The 19,058-nt window shown below is 31.0% G+C and overlaps 1 protein-coding gene across 2 annotated transcripts; it reads right to left on the reverse strand.

Annotated features, from left to right (window-relative positions):
- Positions 1-599: 599 nt before the first annotated feature.
- Positions 600-18,836, reverse strand: LOC134709820 (FMRFamide peptide receptor frpr-18-like). Of its 2 annotated transcripts, none has more exons than XM_063569955.1 (2): positions 18,713-18,836; positions 600-1,998 (listed from the first exon to the last, which is right to left on the reverse strand). In XM_063569955.1, exon 2 carries the CDS (start codon positions 1,986-1,988, stop codon positions 954-956), a length of 1,035 nt encoding a protein of 344 aa, XP_063426025.1. In that variant the 5' UTR covers positions 1,989-1,998; positions 18,713-18,836; the 3' UTR covers positions 600-953. The 2 variants fall into 2 exon arrangements, with proteins under 2 accessions (XP_063426025.1, XP_063426026.1); XM_063569956.1 differs by lacking the exon at positions 18,713-18,836 and adding an exon at positions 2,875-2,964.
- Between the last annotated feature and the right edge of the window lie 222 nt (positions 18,837-19,058).

Genomic DNA, 19,058 nt, shown 5'->3' on the forward strand with positions numbered 1-19,058 from the left:
TTATTTTTATCAAACAGACCACAATCTTCGAAACCTTTGAATAAAGTATGCATCATCGATTGTTTTTTTATCACTGCACAAATATCACAATACTAAGAACTCGATTTCGAACAGACTGAAAGTTTATGGATAAACGTCAACAGTATCTGAGTAGAAAGTTGATTCACTAGATTTATTTTAAAGAATATATCTGAAAAAAAGTAAATCGAGAGGTATCAACCTCTTGTTATAAATATTTCGCATCAACTCCACAAATAAAACATTATGGTCTGAAAGTATAGATTCTATGTAGCGACTTTGTTTATTAAATTGTATGATTTAGAGATTTACATAGTCTGTGGCTGACTGGAAGGCAACTGAGTACGAATAAAATTATACCAGTTTTTGGTACACGTGTACAACGACATGCATTTTTTAATGTTGATAACTAATAATACGAGGTATTGACTTATCAAGTCAAGACTGCTGATTACCTACATGTTAAAATCAAGTGCTCAACGTGTGAAAAGGGTATTGCATATACTTAATTAAAAATAGTACCAATGTATTTCAGTAAAGTAATATAAACTGTCTTAATATTTCTATATATAAAATACCACTCAGACATAAAAGTACGTTTAATAATAGAAGTAACCTTCATAGTATCTAATCAGAACCAGTAAATAGCAATTAATTCCTACGATGATGTATTTTACACTCAGAAAAGAAAACAAATTCTCGTTGATTTGAAACGCAAAAGTTTGAGCATTCCACGTTCTTCTTAATTGTCCGTTGTTGTTTTAAAAGACACTTCTACTTGTTATGAAGGCACAGCAACACTTTGATGTAACACTTAATATTTTGATTCTTATAGTTAACACCCGTTGAATGTTGTTACACAGTCGAATATATGCGTTATAATTATTGTCTAGAACATTCTCAAATCACCTTATCAAAGCTGCTTATATAATTAATCATGATGTTGGTGATGTATTTGTGGCAACATGGTGTACAGCCAATGAATCTTTACTTTGCACCATGTCATACATATTTTTATCACATCTGATTTTCGATAATAGCTTCTTTCGAAAGTTCTTACTGAAGGCGATTAGAATGAAGAACTTTGTAGAAAATCTCGTATAGTACAAAAACATCAACACTAAGAATGTAAGTTTCTGTAATTCTGACAATTTTAGAAAAACTAACCCGGACATGCTAAAGTAAAGTTTTACAACATGGTCTGGGGTGGATAGAACGAATGCGCTGATTGATAATACAAATAACATTTTGGCAACTCGAACCTGTGGTATGCTCGATTTTTTCTTTTTTGTTTTAGACAAACTCATCCGTCGTTTTGACTTTATCGATTTTATTACTTGTAGCACTATTGCAGCAAGTAGAACAAATACCACTATTGTTGGCAGGAGTAGAGTTGCTATATTGTCCACATAGAAGTAGATTTGTTCTAATTTGCTTGACATATTGTTGTCACAAAAGCCGTTCTCCGTGCCCGTAGTAAATAGGTAGATAAAGTATGATGAAACAGCTAGGGTGGCTAGTGATGTTGTCACGATTACGGCACGGCGAGTGGTACACAATGTTTTAATCTTAGTTGGGTGGCGTAAAGTGACATAATTTTCTACTGTTATGCATACCACATACCATTCTGACAGAAATGCAAATACGAATCCACTAAATACGAAAAGTTTACACATGCCTTGTCCAAACCATGGACTTATTCGTAGTGCTTCTAGCCATACTAATGTTTGGTTAAGAAGCATTCCAGTATCCGAGCATAATACTGCCATGATATAAACACTGCTGGAAATATGACGTAATTCTTTATCCAAAAATACCACAAAAGACACAACATTTCCGAACAGTCCAACAAATATTATAATAGGAAGTATGTAAATCAATAAAATTTCTGCTGGTAACACGGATCTATTGACATTGGTGACATTCGTGCTGACATTGTTGATGATTGATGACGTATTGAACCCATCCATCTTTGTTCACCTGTAAGTGTACATACAAATAGTTAATATTCTAATGCATCAAAGTTCTAAAGATAAACATGAAAAAAAATAAGCTTCCGGTCAATGTGTCAATCCGAAGTTAGACAAAATGCATTAACAAGGTGAACTATAATTTGGCTTGCATGTATAGCCTGTTAAGCGATGTAAACATGCTTAGAACCATATTACCTAATATTGAGTAACTGCGTTGTCCCTGTAATTATTTCTTTCTCACAAAGTTGATATGCTTGCAACTTAAGTAAATTATTATACACTCTTGATACTTTTATTTCCAATTTCACACCAACTCTTGGTATTGTCTTAAACTTGAAGTGGTGAATAATAATTCCATAGTAATATCAAATCTAACAATCGACAATAGAAAACGCATTGAAATGTTTTTACTTTATGGTTTGCAAAAGATTTACTGCTCTCAATGCATTGAATAATTTTAAAGTAGCTTATTGGTGGTATGCTTATGTTATACATTCAGTAATGAAATAATACGTTGAATGTTATGCAAATTAATGCGTTGGTTATAAAACAATGTATTTATATATTAAAACAAAAATCCTGTAATACACAGTATATAAAAAGAAGGTGGCTTCGTTATTCATTGAACTAACAACAATCAACCAAACAATTTGAAATTGTTTAATTTGTGAATTTTTGCTGTATACTGTATATTTGCAATAGGCATTGAGTTAAGACTACTGTTTTCTGTTGTTTGTTGTAGTGAATGTCGCCATGTGAAACTAATAAAACAGTTGTTTTCAGAAAAGTATTGCTTTAATAAAAAATGCAAATAGATGTTTTAAATTTTATAAACAATGCAAAAAGATTGTATTTACTTGCATTTTTCAATGTTAAGACTTACCTTCTTGTTGTATTAATTTTTCAGTACTATGTATTATTCCCTTACACTAAATGCGTTGATTCTGAACGAATTTCAGTCATTTCTGGAAAGGGTTTTGATTGAATAAGGATTAGTCAAGTTAATAGTTTATGTCATCTGTTATGTGATAATTGAGTAGAATTGGTCTATTATCAGCTAAAATTGATCAATCCTTTATTCATGTATTTATGATAAAAACAGCTGTCGTAATTAGATACAGTAGATTAGGTACAACTTGTTTGTGTCCTTCACAATCAATATTGTACACTAATCAATATGAAAAAAATGATAAGAAGTCAATCTTAAATCAAAATTCGTAGAGCGACATACAACATAATTTAAACTTTAGGAAATTAAGATTCCAACAAAGTGTATGAAAAAAAAACCAAACATATGTTCTATCTATTTCTGCAGCCCTGAATTTCACACATTTGTGTGTTTTTGACGTTCTTGGTGTATATAAATATATATAGTGGTGCAAACGCTTATATTTTGAAACAAGTGTGATTTGCATTTATTAAGAAAGCATATTTCTCCTGCTGTTAATGAAACGGTATTGTTTTAACTCCTTTAATGAACATTTTTTGCTCTATAGTTTAATATCAAAACCGGTGGTTTGTTAATGGGCATGCATGCTATTGTCACCTATGCGGCAGTGTCATATCCATCTTGATCATAGACGTTTTCATTGTTGTATGGGAACTTTAAATCGCATGGACAATACTTCGATCGACACTTACAGCAATTCTGAGTTTTTGATTATTGCGTTTTATGAACTGTGCTTCATCTGTTGGTCAGCTGTTTTTCCTTTATGGTTTTGTTGTTTGCTTTTGTTTTGTCTCCAACTCGTTTCTTGTTTTTTTACAGAGTATCTAATTCTTAACAAATACATGCCTTGTCACCCAGAGATATGACAAACACAAAACACGGCCATTTGTTTTATTTGATTGCAACAAACATTAATTCATATTGAATTTTCACACACAATGCGTAAATAAACTTGTACAGTAATATTTTTTTTTATTAAAATCAAATTCATAGATGAAATGCATAGACTAAAGATTTCAATAAAATTTATATGTTAGTTTAAAACTAAAGAACGGTCTTCAACTTCCTTATTTATTTGCCTTTTTAACTTTTTTGATTCCAGCGTCACTGATGAGTGACGAAACGCGCGTCTGGCGTATATACAAAATTTAGACCTGGTTTCTATAATGAGTTTATTAACTAACAACTTTCAAATCAATTTTGATTATTCTCACATACGTACACTGTTTATCATTGGTATTATTCATTTATTAAAGACATTAGAATAACTAGATTTGAGTAATTAATAAACATGCCAGGTTATGATACCTTCTCCATTTCGATACTGTATTTCATATTTCAGGACTTGTTATTAATCTTCTATTTAAAAAATTAAATAAATACCAACTTGGTTTTAATAGATTACTTGTCATTTATCTTTTAGTAACTTAGCTCCCATCAGTAATTAGGTTTACTATCTTTTCTTTCATTTTCCGCTTGAAATTGACATTTAAAACATTATGTAATGACAAGAGGTTTTAATCAAATATCTAATTTACAATAGCTAAAATGTATTGCATTGAAGCCTGCATAACAGCCATATATTGTCTAACTTTAAACAACCTTACCAGAAGTGAGATTGTTTTAAAGTTGAATGAACTGATGTATACCTAATGTTAAACCGAAATAAATGTACGTTATGATTTTGGTCATTATTATCAATTTTGTTATGCAATGTGCTGAACTGTACTCTCAAGACTGCCAGTATACGTTGTTCATTTATTTCAAAATTGAGGTTACTGGTTCCAAAAGCAAATACATGTAAATGTATACCAAACGACAAAAAAATGTGTATTGTCATAATTCCAGAATAAATTATTTTGATGGACAGCCTTGATATGTTGTCGGAGTACAATAGGTGTATGGTAAATAAAGGCAAACAATAGATTTTGATATTACAAAAAGATGTAATGTGACTAATAAGCTTTGCATTTTTACAAAAACTGGGTCAGTGCAGCTTTTTCAGATGTCATTTAAATGCACGAACCATCACGATATGACTAGTGTTGTAAATTAAGTGTTTATAATATGTTGAATTATTAAAATCATTGTTAAAACAAGATCTGTCGACAAAATAAAAATATTTGGTTATCACAGCTTTTCAACTCGTATTTGATTTTGGCTTTCGGATAATTTGGTTCAAACGCGCGTCTAGCTGTCCAAATTGTAAGCCTTGTATCTTTAATGAATGTTTTGTATATCTACATGGATATCAAGTGTTATGCATTATAACTTCAAGTTGATGCCTGTTTGATATAAGTCAATATCTTCTTTACGGCGTTATATACCATTTTAAGAGTTTTGTTTAATTAAGTCTTTATCTTTTGTCATAAAAACTAAGTACCTTTACTTGATATGATCAAACCAGTTCTTTGAACTAAAAGTGCATCAACCAACCTCAAATTGCAATTGATGAACCAGAAGTTTATTGCATCTCCTACCTCATTTTCTCATTTAAAATTATAGATATTCATGATATTATGCAACAAATGTCTTAATGATTCAGCACAACCATTCCGATGCTATTATTACACTAGTTCACACTTAAATAATTTTACATTTGGTATGATTGATTTTATGCACATTAATTTTTTACAAACTGTTCCTAAATTCTCTGTTCATTATTTACAAAATAAGAGAAATTATATAAAAACCCAGGTTATTTATTCGAAACACTAATGTTTTAGTACCCTCTTGAATGATTTTCTAATCTGTGTTTCAAGGAACAACAATTCTGAATTTCGTTAAACTTAGTGAACTTTATCGTCGTTTATGGTTTGTCCTCCCACTTATTTTATTTATATAAATGTCACGATTTGTTATTATTTGTTTTTCCCCTGAAAAGTAAATAGCTTCATCTTCCTCCATCTTTGATAATGAAGTAGTAGATAGAGATGGTCTAGATTTCTAATTAAATGTGCAAAATTTTGAGAGAAGAATGTAATTTATGTATAACTGTTGATGTAAATATAAATCATGTGTTTTTTTATCATAACTACGGCTTTAGTTTGAAAATGGACATTATTACGTCAAATTATTCATTTAAATGCCATTGCTGATTTATTTAAGCCCAATGTCCTCTTTGTGATGTAATATTTTTTTTAAGAATTTTGTCCAATAATTTAAAGTCTTTGCCTAATGTCATGAAATCAAAGTACCTTTACTTGGTATTATCAAACCAGTAATTGTAACTGAAAGGGCATCAACCAACCTCACATTGCAATTGATGAGCCAGAAATTAATTGCATGTACTTCCTAATTTTCTCGTTTAAAATTATTGAAATCCAAGATATTATGCAACAAATGTCTTCATGATTCAGCACAACCATTCCGATGCTATTATTCCACTAGTTCACACTTAACTCCCACAGATAGTATGACATTTGGTATGATTGATTTTATACGCATTGGTTTTTGAAAAACTGTTCCTAAATTCTCTGTTTATTATTTACAATATAACAAAATTTATATATATGTTATGTTTTGTACAAATTATAATTTGAACAGGGTTTTTGTACAAGTTATAAGTTTTTTTTTACACATACCTTCTTGTACCAGGTGGTAAAAGTTTATCTTTTAAATGTATCCGTTTATTGTCTTAAATACAAATGTATATACCTAAACTAATAAGTAATACTATTTGTATTGTCTTCAAACTAGAAATTAGAATACCTGAATGGTTTAAGTTTTAATTGTATTGTTCTCCTTATGCCAAAATCATACCCTTAACACGTCTTTTTGTTTTCTTATAATGGTTTTGTGTCAATGCTCAGTATTAAACTGTATCATGTAGTTGTGCAAATATGACAAAAATATGCATAACAAAAGACAGCGTTCTTGCATCATCCATATGTGTTAAGCGCCTCAGAAACACTGATAACGTGTTCAAAACATCTGTACAAATTATAATTTGTACAATATACAACTTCGAATTTTCTTGTATTCGTCATATAGAAACCAAGGTTATTTATTCGTAATTGTATTACGCTCTTGAATGTTTTTCTGAGCTGTGTTTGGCACAATATGTTGAAATTTTGTTTAACTTTGTTAACTATTTTTCGTCGTTTAGGTGTAATACCACCAAATCCTGGTACTTCACATCCAGTTGCATACGAAAGTAGGTCGACAAAAAATATTCCCTTGAATTTGACAGTTGAAGGTTATCAATCCTGCACTTTTTTTTCAGTCAAAAACACATGTCTTAGATATTTCAAATTTTTTTATTTGAGATTTCTATAGAATTTTTGTAAACCTTGTACACAGATACAATAAGTGAAGACATTTGATTGGTTAACCTCCAATGATGGTTATTTTCTTAAATGCAATGAATATTTTACTGGACAGGATAAAACTTTACTCGTGCCAAGTATTTCTTTATTTGAAACACAGATCAATCCTGCATATTTTTTTGAAAAGTGCAAATTTAAGAACTACTAAAAGGGGAAAATCAATGGTGGTTATTTGACCTCCCACATATTTTTGAATGTCACGATTTGTTATTATTTGTCTTTTTTTTCTTTTTTTATCTCCAACAACTGGATTATTTTGTCATTCTGTTACAAATGTTGTCGCCTACAATACAATAGGTTTAACACATTTGTGATGGCGATCAATGTGAACTGTTGTTGTTTATCCTTGTCCTTTTGTCTGTTATATATAGTTGTTTTATTGTTTATTATCCATATAACATAGTATTGTCTTTAATCGTTTTAAATTCACCAGCGCTAAGGAGATGAACAAAGTAAATTACTCTTTATAAATTTGATGCATTTTAAGATTCATGTAAGCTTTATAGTTCATTATCAGATTGTGGCTACCTTCTACATATATTTTTATTTTGGTCATCGGTTGAGCTTCTTCTTATTTCTAATATAAATGCACAAGTGGGTGGTACTATGACGGGGACTGCAATGTAATTTTGTTCATTTTTAAATTACATAACATTCGATACTTTTAAGAATCACAGTTAATGGCGAAGAGTAATCCGAACTCCAAGGAAAAATAAAAACGGAAAGTTAACAAATGATAAATTTAAAAGCTAAACAAGAATGTGTCCACAGTACACGGATGCCCCACTCGCACTATCATTTTCTATGTGTAGTGGACCGTAAAATTGGAATAAATTCTCTAATTTGGCATCAACATCAGAATGATCTTATCAAAGGGAACATGTATACTAAGTTTCAAGTTGATTGGACTTCTACTTTATCAAAAACTACCTTGACCAAAAACTTTAACCTGAAATTTGCACTATAATTTTCTATGTTCAGTGAACCGTAAAATTGGGGTCGAAACTCTAATTTGGCATATAAATTAGAAAGATCATATCATAGGGCACATGTATACTTAGTTGATTGGACTTCAACTTCATTAAAAACTTCCTTGACCAAAAACTTTAACCGGAAGCGGTACAGACGGACGAACAGACGGACGGACGGACGAACAAACGGACGAACAGACGAACGGACGCACAAACCATAAAACATAATGCTCCTATACTATCGTAGTTGGGGCATAAAAACATCAAACGAATGAAAAACAACAGGCATGAATAAAGGCAACAGCAGTATACATCTGTTTGAAAGTCATATACCGATTGCGAGAAAACGAATCCTGGTTACACACTAACACTGAGGTAAACACATCAACTATAAGAGGAGAACATCGAAACAAAAAAACGGCAATGCAACACACGCCGAATCCAACGAGATAACGACTGCCATATTCCTGACTTGGTACATGACATGTTAAGAAAATATGGTGGGTTGGACCTGGTTTCCGGGCTAACCAAACCTCGCACTTTTATTGCAATGTAAAATATAACACCACATAACAGGACTACAGTACAAATAAATGCAAGAACATTGCGGACAAAAAATATACAAGTAAACATTACAATAGGACATTTCGACATGATAATAGTTATCAATGGTATCAGGCTTATAATTAAATACACCATACGTGCGTTTCGGCTGCACAAGACTCCCCAGTTACTCTCAGATCAAAATAGCAAAGAAGGCAAATAAGTACAAAGTACAAATATAGATATGTCGGTTTTTTGGTCAAAATGTTTGATTCAAAATCAGGACTTCAATTAAGATCGACATTTTCAGCTATTTTACGGTAGTTTTATTCAAAAGCTAAAATGATAACATTTATTATTGTGTTGACTTGAAAAAGGTTTAAATTTGATATTGTTGCTAATGCATTAATCTTATATTTGTAGGGGATAAACATACCTTCCCAAGATGTAATTCAAAGCATGTTCTTATTTGTAACATTTTATATTCTTTATTCACTTTGAATTCAAATTATTTCTGGGTATTGCACTATCATTTCTTTCCTGTTACGTTTATAATCATTTCAGATGTATAGCTATCGACATTAAAGTATAGGATTACACGTTTTCATTACGGATTATAGATGTTGAGCTTTCCCTCAGTTCAAAAAAGTAATTTAGTATAAATTGATTATTGATTATCAACATTATCGTTATTATTAAGTTACATGTAAGTGTTATTCGTACAAATGGTTTAATTGAACGTTCATTTATGTACCTTATGATATCTGAATAATCAATATTACAAATAGCAAGGTTTGGATCTCATTTTAGATAGTGCTAAACCCCACTGATGTCAATTTGTCGCGTCGAAGTCAGTGGTTCGATATAGTAAGATTTCAAATGAGATGCGCTTTGGAAATGTATGTGATTATTGTAGATTTGTAGTAATCTCTGTTTAATTGTATTTAGACAATTGTCTTCTCTTACTCATATCAAACTGCTTAATACATTTTTTTGGTACACGACCTTCTTTGCTATTAACCTATTCTGCCATTTTATGGTTAATATACGCTGTCCATAGTTATAAAATGTAAAATACATTTTGCAATAAGTCGTATGATGTAGTAAAAAATACATCATCGCTTTCTATAACCAATCTTTAGAACAACCACACAATTAATTGTTAAACCTATCCGATGCCAATATGTTAGAAGTCTAGCCTAATGAGGCTGACTAGATCTCTATCATAACGAAAGCATTCATCATTGTACCAATTTACATGGAGAATTCTACATTATTGCTGAATTTTGATCAAGGTTCTATGAAACAGTGAATTATAAGCAAGTATCGTTTTTTTTTATCAAATTGAAATTAGTTTACGATATACAAAAAGTAAGTTCAATTTTTGTTGTTTTTGTCCTTTAGTATAGAAAAATTAAAATGAAACAAACACAAACCAATTAAATCAGTATTGCATTAGATGATAAACACGTTGATATTGAACAAACATTATGCTTCTTTAAAAAGGCGTCAGTTAATGGCCGCGGTACAAACCGTCTATGTATCTCGAAATGAAGACACTCTTCTATAAATCGGAGTTACATGCAATTCATAGTCATATAAGCAATAGAATCAGCTAGAAGTTGAACAGTATCAGGAAAAGAGTGAAACACTTTATGAGTTTATAAAATGAAGTCTTTCAAATTCTATATTTGTAGATCAAAATATACTATGCATCTCATTGAACGGTGAGAAACTTAATTCTTATCTGTTTTTTTGTAAAGCGATTCATTTAGAAAAAGTATAAAGGTGTGTGAGCAATTACGGGTCACCGTTCAGCCTTCACCATCGAGAACAATCCACTTGTGAATGTGTACGAGACAATATAAAAATACACAAAATATCATATTGAAAGGGCTTTGTTTGTCATTAAAACACTTACCACACAATAAAACAACAACAAACAGTAAATAACAGGAAATAATATCAACCCCCTAAATGAATGGAAATTCATAGTGATGGTCCATCTTACAACACACACAAGGTTACCAATGACGGATGGCAGTAGCACGAATTAACCTCTTTTTCTTAAATGTATCATTTTGCTTTTAGGTTATTTATGCAATCAGAACATTGTGTTCAACTAATACATAACATAGACATTTTATTACGTTGTTTATCTGTAATAGCTGTCTGTTATATTGCTCAAAGACAATAAAAGTTTGATTGAAGTAATTGCGTGTCATATTTTGATACTGATATTGTAGATATTCAGTTTCAAATGAGTCTACTGGGTAATATAGTTGTATTGCAATGTGTTTGATAAGGTAAACATTGTCAATTAGTGAAAAAGGGTTATAACACAATAATAGAAATCAGACTAATTGAAACAAATTTCCGACAGCACAATTTATATAATAAAGAATATAATATTAAAATATTTTATCAGTTATTATGACCCGATACATCATGTTCATGGCGGATTTTTCCCCATAAAATCAGATAAGATCAAAAGATCGCCCAACGAGAACGCGAACAGCCATCAACTGGCTTAGAGGCCAGCTAATGAAAACCTTCGGGTGCGGGATTTTATCGCTGCGGTGAAGATCCATTGGTGGCCTTCAGTTGTTTTTGCTCTACGGTCTGTTTGTTCTCTTTGACAAATTCACAATATTTCTTTTCAATTGTGTTATATATTCATTTTTTATTCGACAAAGGCACAATTTTTTAAATTACAAACAGTTATCAAAGGTATCAGGATTATAATTTAGTACAAACAATTTTGTATCGGAAGTATTCAATTACTTATTCTAATCAATGTTGATTCGCCTACATTTGATTACACAAGGTAGATGATATAAATTAGAAGTTGGTATACATTGTTTTGGACACTTCACTTAATTTTTCATTTCACATAAGATCTTGATAGGCTGACTTGATACAATGTACAGGCATGTCGTTTTAAATATCTACTAATCTATTCCTCCGTCGGTCTATCCGTACATGTATAGCATACTGTTACTTATATAACGTTCATATTTTATATTCGACCTAATACAGTAAGTTAATAATCAATGAAGGAGAAAACCACAGTATATATGGGTTGGTGGCCCGGTCATTCCACGATAACATTTCCCAGTTATCTGAATTTGTAAACGAATAATGTCAGGCAGACTGTTATACAATGACTTACGGATAAGTAATTAACTATTCTAACTTGATAATCCGTTAGGATTGTCCTCCAACATCGTAGCAGACGTGCTATTATAATTGTTTTCCGAGGTTAATGCTATTCATTGATTGGTTGTTAGTTAGTAGACGTTCAGTGGTAGGTTAAAAGTGTTATAAAATGTTTGCAATTGATGTGAATTACCATTTATAAACAACCAAGAAATTTTAAAGTTCCATATACTAGTATACACATTTTATCATCTCAACTGTGCGTTCAGATATGCAAGTGTTAACAATAACTCTGTGAATTAGAATAATTCCTCTCACCACACAATAACTTTTTTTTTATTGAATGTTATTATTTCATATCAGATGCATGTCTTTTCACAATCATTGTTTGAAGTACTTTGCGATGCTTATTTGGCTTTACTAAGACATAATCTTTCAAAATCGCAATATTATCACTTTTCTCGTAAACCTCAATTCATGTCAAAATGTACTTGACACATTCCGTCGAGAATTGGTTAAATCATATCAGTGAAAATATTAACTTTAGCTTAATCCTAATTAAAGCGAATGATAGATAAGATACAGTTTTGTAAGAGAAAAATATATAAAAGATTTAGCTTAGTCCTTAGGTGTCTGATAGAAAAGAATTAAAGTTTCTTTAAAATTACGTTTGAAAAAAATACTAGACTTTGTCCTTTTGGCGACTGGTTAATCTAATTTATTGACAGTGTGTAATAAACGATTATCGTGGCATATAAAACGCATTTTTTTAGTTCTTATAATTTGAAATTAAGAACATAAAGCGATTACAATAAGCCAGGAGAAGCTTGTAGGAATAAAAGACAGACAAGTTCAAGTCAGGAAATTTCCTAATTTACAGCGATAATAAATAAAAATCGACTACATATATGTTTTTTTTAACATGTCTTGCGTTTAACACTCACGGGTTAGAGAAAATGTTTAGAAATATCAATGAGACAGCAACTCAACGACATAAAAACAACACGAAATATCAAAGTTAATTTGTGACATAACTTTTAGCTACAGTCAAGTCTCTACAATATCAGTCTAGAACTAAAACGCATCGAGTATTTCAAAACTGGATATATTCAACAGAGAAAATCAGAGATTTGTCATTAACACATTCATTCAAGTAATAACAAAGACAATAAAGTTTTAACTACAAGTCAAACACTGACATGATTTCTAACTGTTAACTACAATGAACAGTCAAACACTGAAATGATTTCTAACTGTTAACTACAATGAACAGTCAAACACTGAAATGATTTCTTACTGTTAACTACAATGAACAGTCAAACACTGAAATGATTTGTAACTGTTAACTACAATGAACAGTCAAACACTGAAATGATTTCTAACTGTTAACTACAATGAACAGTCAAACACTGAAATGATTTCTAACTGTTAACTACAATGAACAGTCAAACACTGAAATGATTTCTAACTGTTAACTACAATGAACAGTCAAACACTGAAATGATTTCTAAATGTTTACTACAATGAACAGTCAAACACTGAAATGATTTCTAACTGTTAACTACAATGAACAGTCAAACACTGAAATGATTTCTAAATGTTAACTACAATGAACAGTCAAACACTGAAATGATTTCTAACTGTTAACAGGCAAAAGAACATAGAACGGTGTCAAACTAGTTTGTTAAGCTCTCAACTTGCCTATTTTTTGTATCGATTAGCGGAAGTATAAACTGACAGAAAAGAACAAAATACTTAACTGTATGGTACTGGTTCCAAATAAAACAAAAACAAACAAAAACAAAAAAAACCATGCAAACCACCAATCATCTATACCGAATGAAACTAAGCATGGACTTATTTTATGGTGAATTAGAGTAGCCATTTTTTTTTTTTTTGGTCTCTGGTAAAAAATTGTCTCGTCGGCAATATGGCCATATCTTTTTATATGTATATATAAAACATTTACGCCTGCTAATTTAAAGACATGTCTGCCAACAAATTAACACCCGTCTAGATGTCATGACATCGACAGAGAGTCACGATCGTGTGTTACTTTATTTACCCAAACTGAATGACTTGTATATACATTCCGTCACTTATTTGCTTATAATTGATATAACCTCACACATTGTCGAAATGCGCATCTGGTGTTAGAAAAGTTGATACCGTTAATTTTGTCACACACCAAGTGCAAATTTAACATTTTTTTTGTCTGCTTTCGATAGAAACCTTCACACATAAATAAAAGTGGTGTGAAATAAACTTCAATTATCAAGCCTTCAGTTGATCACAACAATATTTAGGGATTAACTTCGGTCTTCACTAATGAATACATTGTAAATGTTTATGTTAAAAATCTCAATAGTTTATAGAAATGAATTTATTTACCAAAACTGCACCGAAAACGCTCAGTTCCCGTTTAGTATCACATATGACAATAAGTGCACCATTAAAAGGAAATGTTTGTTAAATTGTAACAATTATGCTATTCTGAAAACGCTGTTAATATTCATTCCAACAAAAACTATTAAGTTATCAATAGTACTCCTTTCTAGTGTTGTTGTGTTAAATACATGTCTTCCGTTTGGCTAAATGAGGGATTCAAAAAGCTCAAAGGCTAGAATGCAATCACTTACTATGTTGTTATTAAATTAATTAAATACGTATGAAAAATTTGAAGAAAGTATTGTGAAGACGAAAAAGATAATCTAAAAATTGTCAACGAAGCTGATAAATGCATTTTTTAACTTCTCTTCTGTAGAGCCAATTACATGTTCTGGTCGGATTTTGCAGCAAGTCTATTAGAACAATGTAAGCTTTTTTTAGTGAAAAAGGCAAATGTAAAGCTGATACGAATAAACCAATACTTTTGTTTGATCAGATCATGTCACGTCAAGAGAATTGATCCTCATATTTGGTTTTAGTGCAATCTGTGATGTTTAACTTGTGATAATTGAGAAATGCAATTTCACTTTTACATGTAATGAACGCTAAATACTGTCAAGCACTTTTGACTTACTAAGTAAGTTACTTACGACAAAACGGAACGATAACAGAACGAAAAAAAATCTGGTTATGCAACACTCATTCAAAACTGAAGTAGCACAAACACTTTTGAATGATTAAAAATGAGTATCAAATAACTAAATTGGTATGAATCATTTTTTCAACCGCAATGAATCTGCGAATAAATTGGCATTTCTGGTCAAGTGACATATTTGTATGTCTTACTTTTTTTTTACAATTTGAGAGCTTTACCTGTTGATAGTTTTTTGCGATAAGTCAGTTTCGTTTTTATGTTTTATATTTGGAATGTTGATCAGAAACTGCATTTTAGACCTATGTTCGTCCTTTGTAGCAAACGGCTGTAATGTTGATTGATAAGTTTAACTGGATGCCATAAGGATAATTCCCATAAGTTTAGTTTAAATTGGTTCTGTAATATCAGAGGAGAAGATCGTTGACGGACGTCAGGTTCAGCTAAAACATTTCCTACATCATAACGTTATAACGAGTCTTCACTTAGCAGTTTAGTTCTACCAAATAATTACATGTGGATGCTATTTTGAAATCCAAATCTTGTTCATGTTGCCAGACAATTAAATATCTACCGACAAAGGTCTTTTTGACATGCTTAACTAAAATATAAATACAACTTCCTTTTACCTTGGATTTGAGATATTTTTATTAAAGTTCTATAACAAAAATCAAATTATTCTCTTCAGTATATATGTACTCTATCACTTACTTGTACTCTTCGACTATCAAAACATTTACTATAAGCTGCCCCTTAGCCATCACAAACTAGTTGTTAATTTATCATAAAAAGGATAAAAAACAATCAAGCAGATGCTACACAGTAGACACTTAGATATTAAACATGTGGGATTATTAATGACCGTCAAAGAGGCTTAAACCAACGTCATGTAATTGGTAATTTTGTATAATAGCTGAATGATACTTCGATTAGCTTAGAAAACTGTATGCGTTAAAAGTTATGATATTATTGTCAACCCAACCCTTTTTTAGCAATGAATATTCAAAACAACTTTGTTTTTTTTTAATTATGGATAGTAAAAAAATAAAATTTTGAGAGTGAATAAATCAGTCAAAAGTAAGATATAGCAAGCTCAGTTGTTTTCAGTATACAAATAGAAAGTAAACCTCAGTGAAGACTTGTAAGAAAAGAAAAAATATCCAAATTCAAGTATCAGATATCGAAAAGCGGTTAAAGGTATAATGATATGGATCCAGCAGACAAAACTGTGTTAACAAATATACTACATCTACAACAAATTAACGTATTCACACTTTCACGATAAAGAGCAAATTAAGCAAAATATAAATACAAGGATATTCAAAATGAAAATGACACTTTAATTCATGCAAGCGATTCCCACCTCTTAACCCACCCGTAGAAAAATCGCCCAAAGCATATACTGAAAGCCGGATGCATAATAACCCAGCCACGTCATGCTATTGAATACGCTTGGCAATATTTGTAAATTCTGGGAACCAACCTACAGCTACAAGCCGTTGCATGTATACAATATACGAGGATGACGTAATTAAATTTTCTAAAATGAAGTAAATTTATTATTTAAAAATTACGATATATTATACATGCATGTATGTACAAAAATCAGACAGGGGAAGCTATGTCTCTATAAATATGCTTTCCCTGCATGGTTTTGAATACATCAAACCGGAGTTTCCTGTACATTAGACTAAAATAGTGCATTGTTCTAGATTTTTTAATACAAAAAGTTATGATAAAATAGATTATTTTTCATTTCCTATCGTTAATTATCCATTTTTAGATGCTGATGTTCCCTTGTCAACATCTTATGATGTTTAGATAACTCCACTTGTACGATTCGCTCGTGTATGTAACAACGTTTTAGATTTTAGCGAGAGAAATTTATATATTACTGAAAAATTATTACACCAGGGTTTTAGATATCACAAACAAGTAAAAACATTTACTTAATTGTAATATCGGTATAAGGAAATCATTCGTAAAAATAACTCAACATGCAGACACGTTCAGGTATTTCATATCTAATCTTTTATAATGGTAATAATCTTTACATGCATAACAATGTCAGTATTCACATCAAAAGCTAGCAAAACCTTTAAACAGACTTACCAAGAAGGGATATAGTTACGAGACTGTTGTCAGGTCATTAAATATTGCATATTTTGGCTTTAATATTGATTCTCTTATAGGGTCTTTGCATCGGTATTAAACACATTTATTATAAAACCAGTTGTTGGTATGACACGGGTTATGTTCTCATATATTTTATGATTGTATAATACTCAACCCTAACTGGCGAGGTTGTGTCTGATATTCTTATGATGAAGACATAATCTTTTAATCAGTTTAATTAAGGTCTGGCGCTGGCATGTCAGTAACTGCTAGTTGTCTGTTGACATTAATGTATTAATGTAATTTTGTGTTTTTTCTATGTTTCAAATTCTGACATCGGACTCGAACTTCTCTTAAACTGAGTTTTACTGTGCGTATTTTTGTGCGTTTGTTTATTCTACATTACCTAGAGGTATAGGGGGGTTGATATATCAAAAAAACATGTTTAACCCCGCCGCAGTTTTGTACCTGTCTCAAGTCAGGAGCCTCTGGCCTTTGCTATTTTGTATGATTTTCACTTTTAGTTTCTTGTGTATATTTCGGAGTTGAGTATGACGTCCAATATCACTGAACTAGTATACATATTTGCTTAGAGGCCAGCCGAAGGACACCTCCAAGTGCAGGAGTTTCTCTCTTCATCGACAACTATTGGTGGCCATCGGTGGTTGACTTCTCTATGGTCGGGTTGATGTCGCTTTGACACATTCCCCATTTCCATTCTCAATTTTATTTTTTGTTAAGTAAAACTATAATTGCTGACTACTGTATTTTTTAAATAACTTCCTCAACTCATTAGATTGAAGAAAATGGTAAAACTTTTAAAAAAAATTCGTGTAAAACAGTATCAATTCATCACAGTATTTTCTAACTTCTTAAATATTGATATTTCGTGTCACACAAAGTGTGGTATGAAACAATTTTATATAAGAAAAAAGACTTTATCGTGGTTTATTCTATAAATTGCATTACAGCAGAAATAACCATGTGTGTTGGACAGCGCGAATACCATATGCACAATGTGCTGTATTGTATATGCTAGTTTTATAATTAATAAGCTATAAGGTATTTTTGTGTAAGTTTATTAACACCGATTTTAAATAGACGTATCATAGTGCATTCGAGTTTTATAAGCTCTACCTGAGTTTGCCTCAATGCGTATAGAATTTTATTAGCTTATTTTGTTGACTTATTATTTACAGGATAAATAGTCGTATGCATTTTCTATTATTATAATATACCTTTTGAGTATCATATTTTACATCGTTATTGTGTAAACAAATATCAAAATACTTGACAGTTTCTGCAAACAGTAGAAGAAAACAAATTCAATTTCTTGGCATTTGCGAAGTTTGAGGGATGATGGAACCCCTTCTCATTATTGTTTAACAGTGAATATTAATTGTCCAACAGTGAACATCAACTAATATCATTTTTTAATCTTAAAAAAAATATAATCAATTTATGTATCGTTTGTTGATTCAAGTCTCTTCTATTGTTTATGCAATCTTTGGTGCTATAGCTGTATGTTTTTATTTTTTCAATACTTAATATTTAGTAATCGTATAAATAAATGATTAACAATTTATATGTTAATATGAAAAATATTGTTTTCTTACCTGTAGTGTGTATTAATTCCTCCGTTTATAGCATTCTATGATTTTGAGAATACATTTCCCAAAACAACTCTTTATTCTCAGTTGGTTATCAATGAAGATGTCACCATAGCGAACCACGAAGTCTGATTCGCTGATCGATCTGTAAGAATACACCTGCTACTTAAAATCGATGTGATGCAATTAACAATAGCACAAAGATGTAGTTACCATCAGAGATTGACAATTGGATAATAATTCTTTTTCCCAAATAATTAGCAATGATTATCATTTGTATTTCACATGTTGCAGGAACTGTAGATATAAAAGCACGTTGTTTAATGGTAAAGTTTGATGAACAAACTCATTT

Source organism: Mytilus trossulus, chromosome 3 (genome assembly GCF_036588685.1).
Source record: "Mytilus trossulus isolate FHL-02 chromosome 3, PNRI_Mtr1.1.1.hap1, whole genome shotgun sequence".
Taxonomy (NCBI): domain Eukaryota; kingdom Metazoa; phylum Mollusca; class Bivalvia; order Mytilida; family Mytilidae; genus Mytilus; species Mytilus trossulus.

Excerpts from the sequence above, each read along its gene's own strand:
- LOC134709820 (XM_063569955.1), bottom strand. The coding sequence starts at position 1,988 with ATGGATGGGTTCAATACGTCATCAATCATCAACAATGTCAGCACGAAT.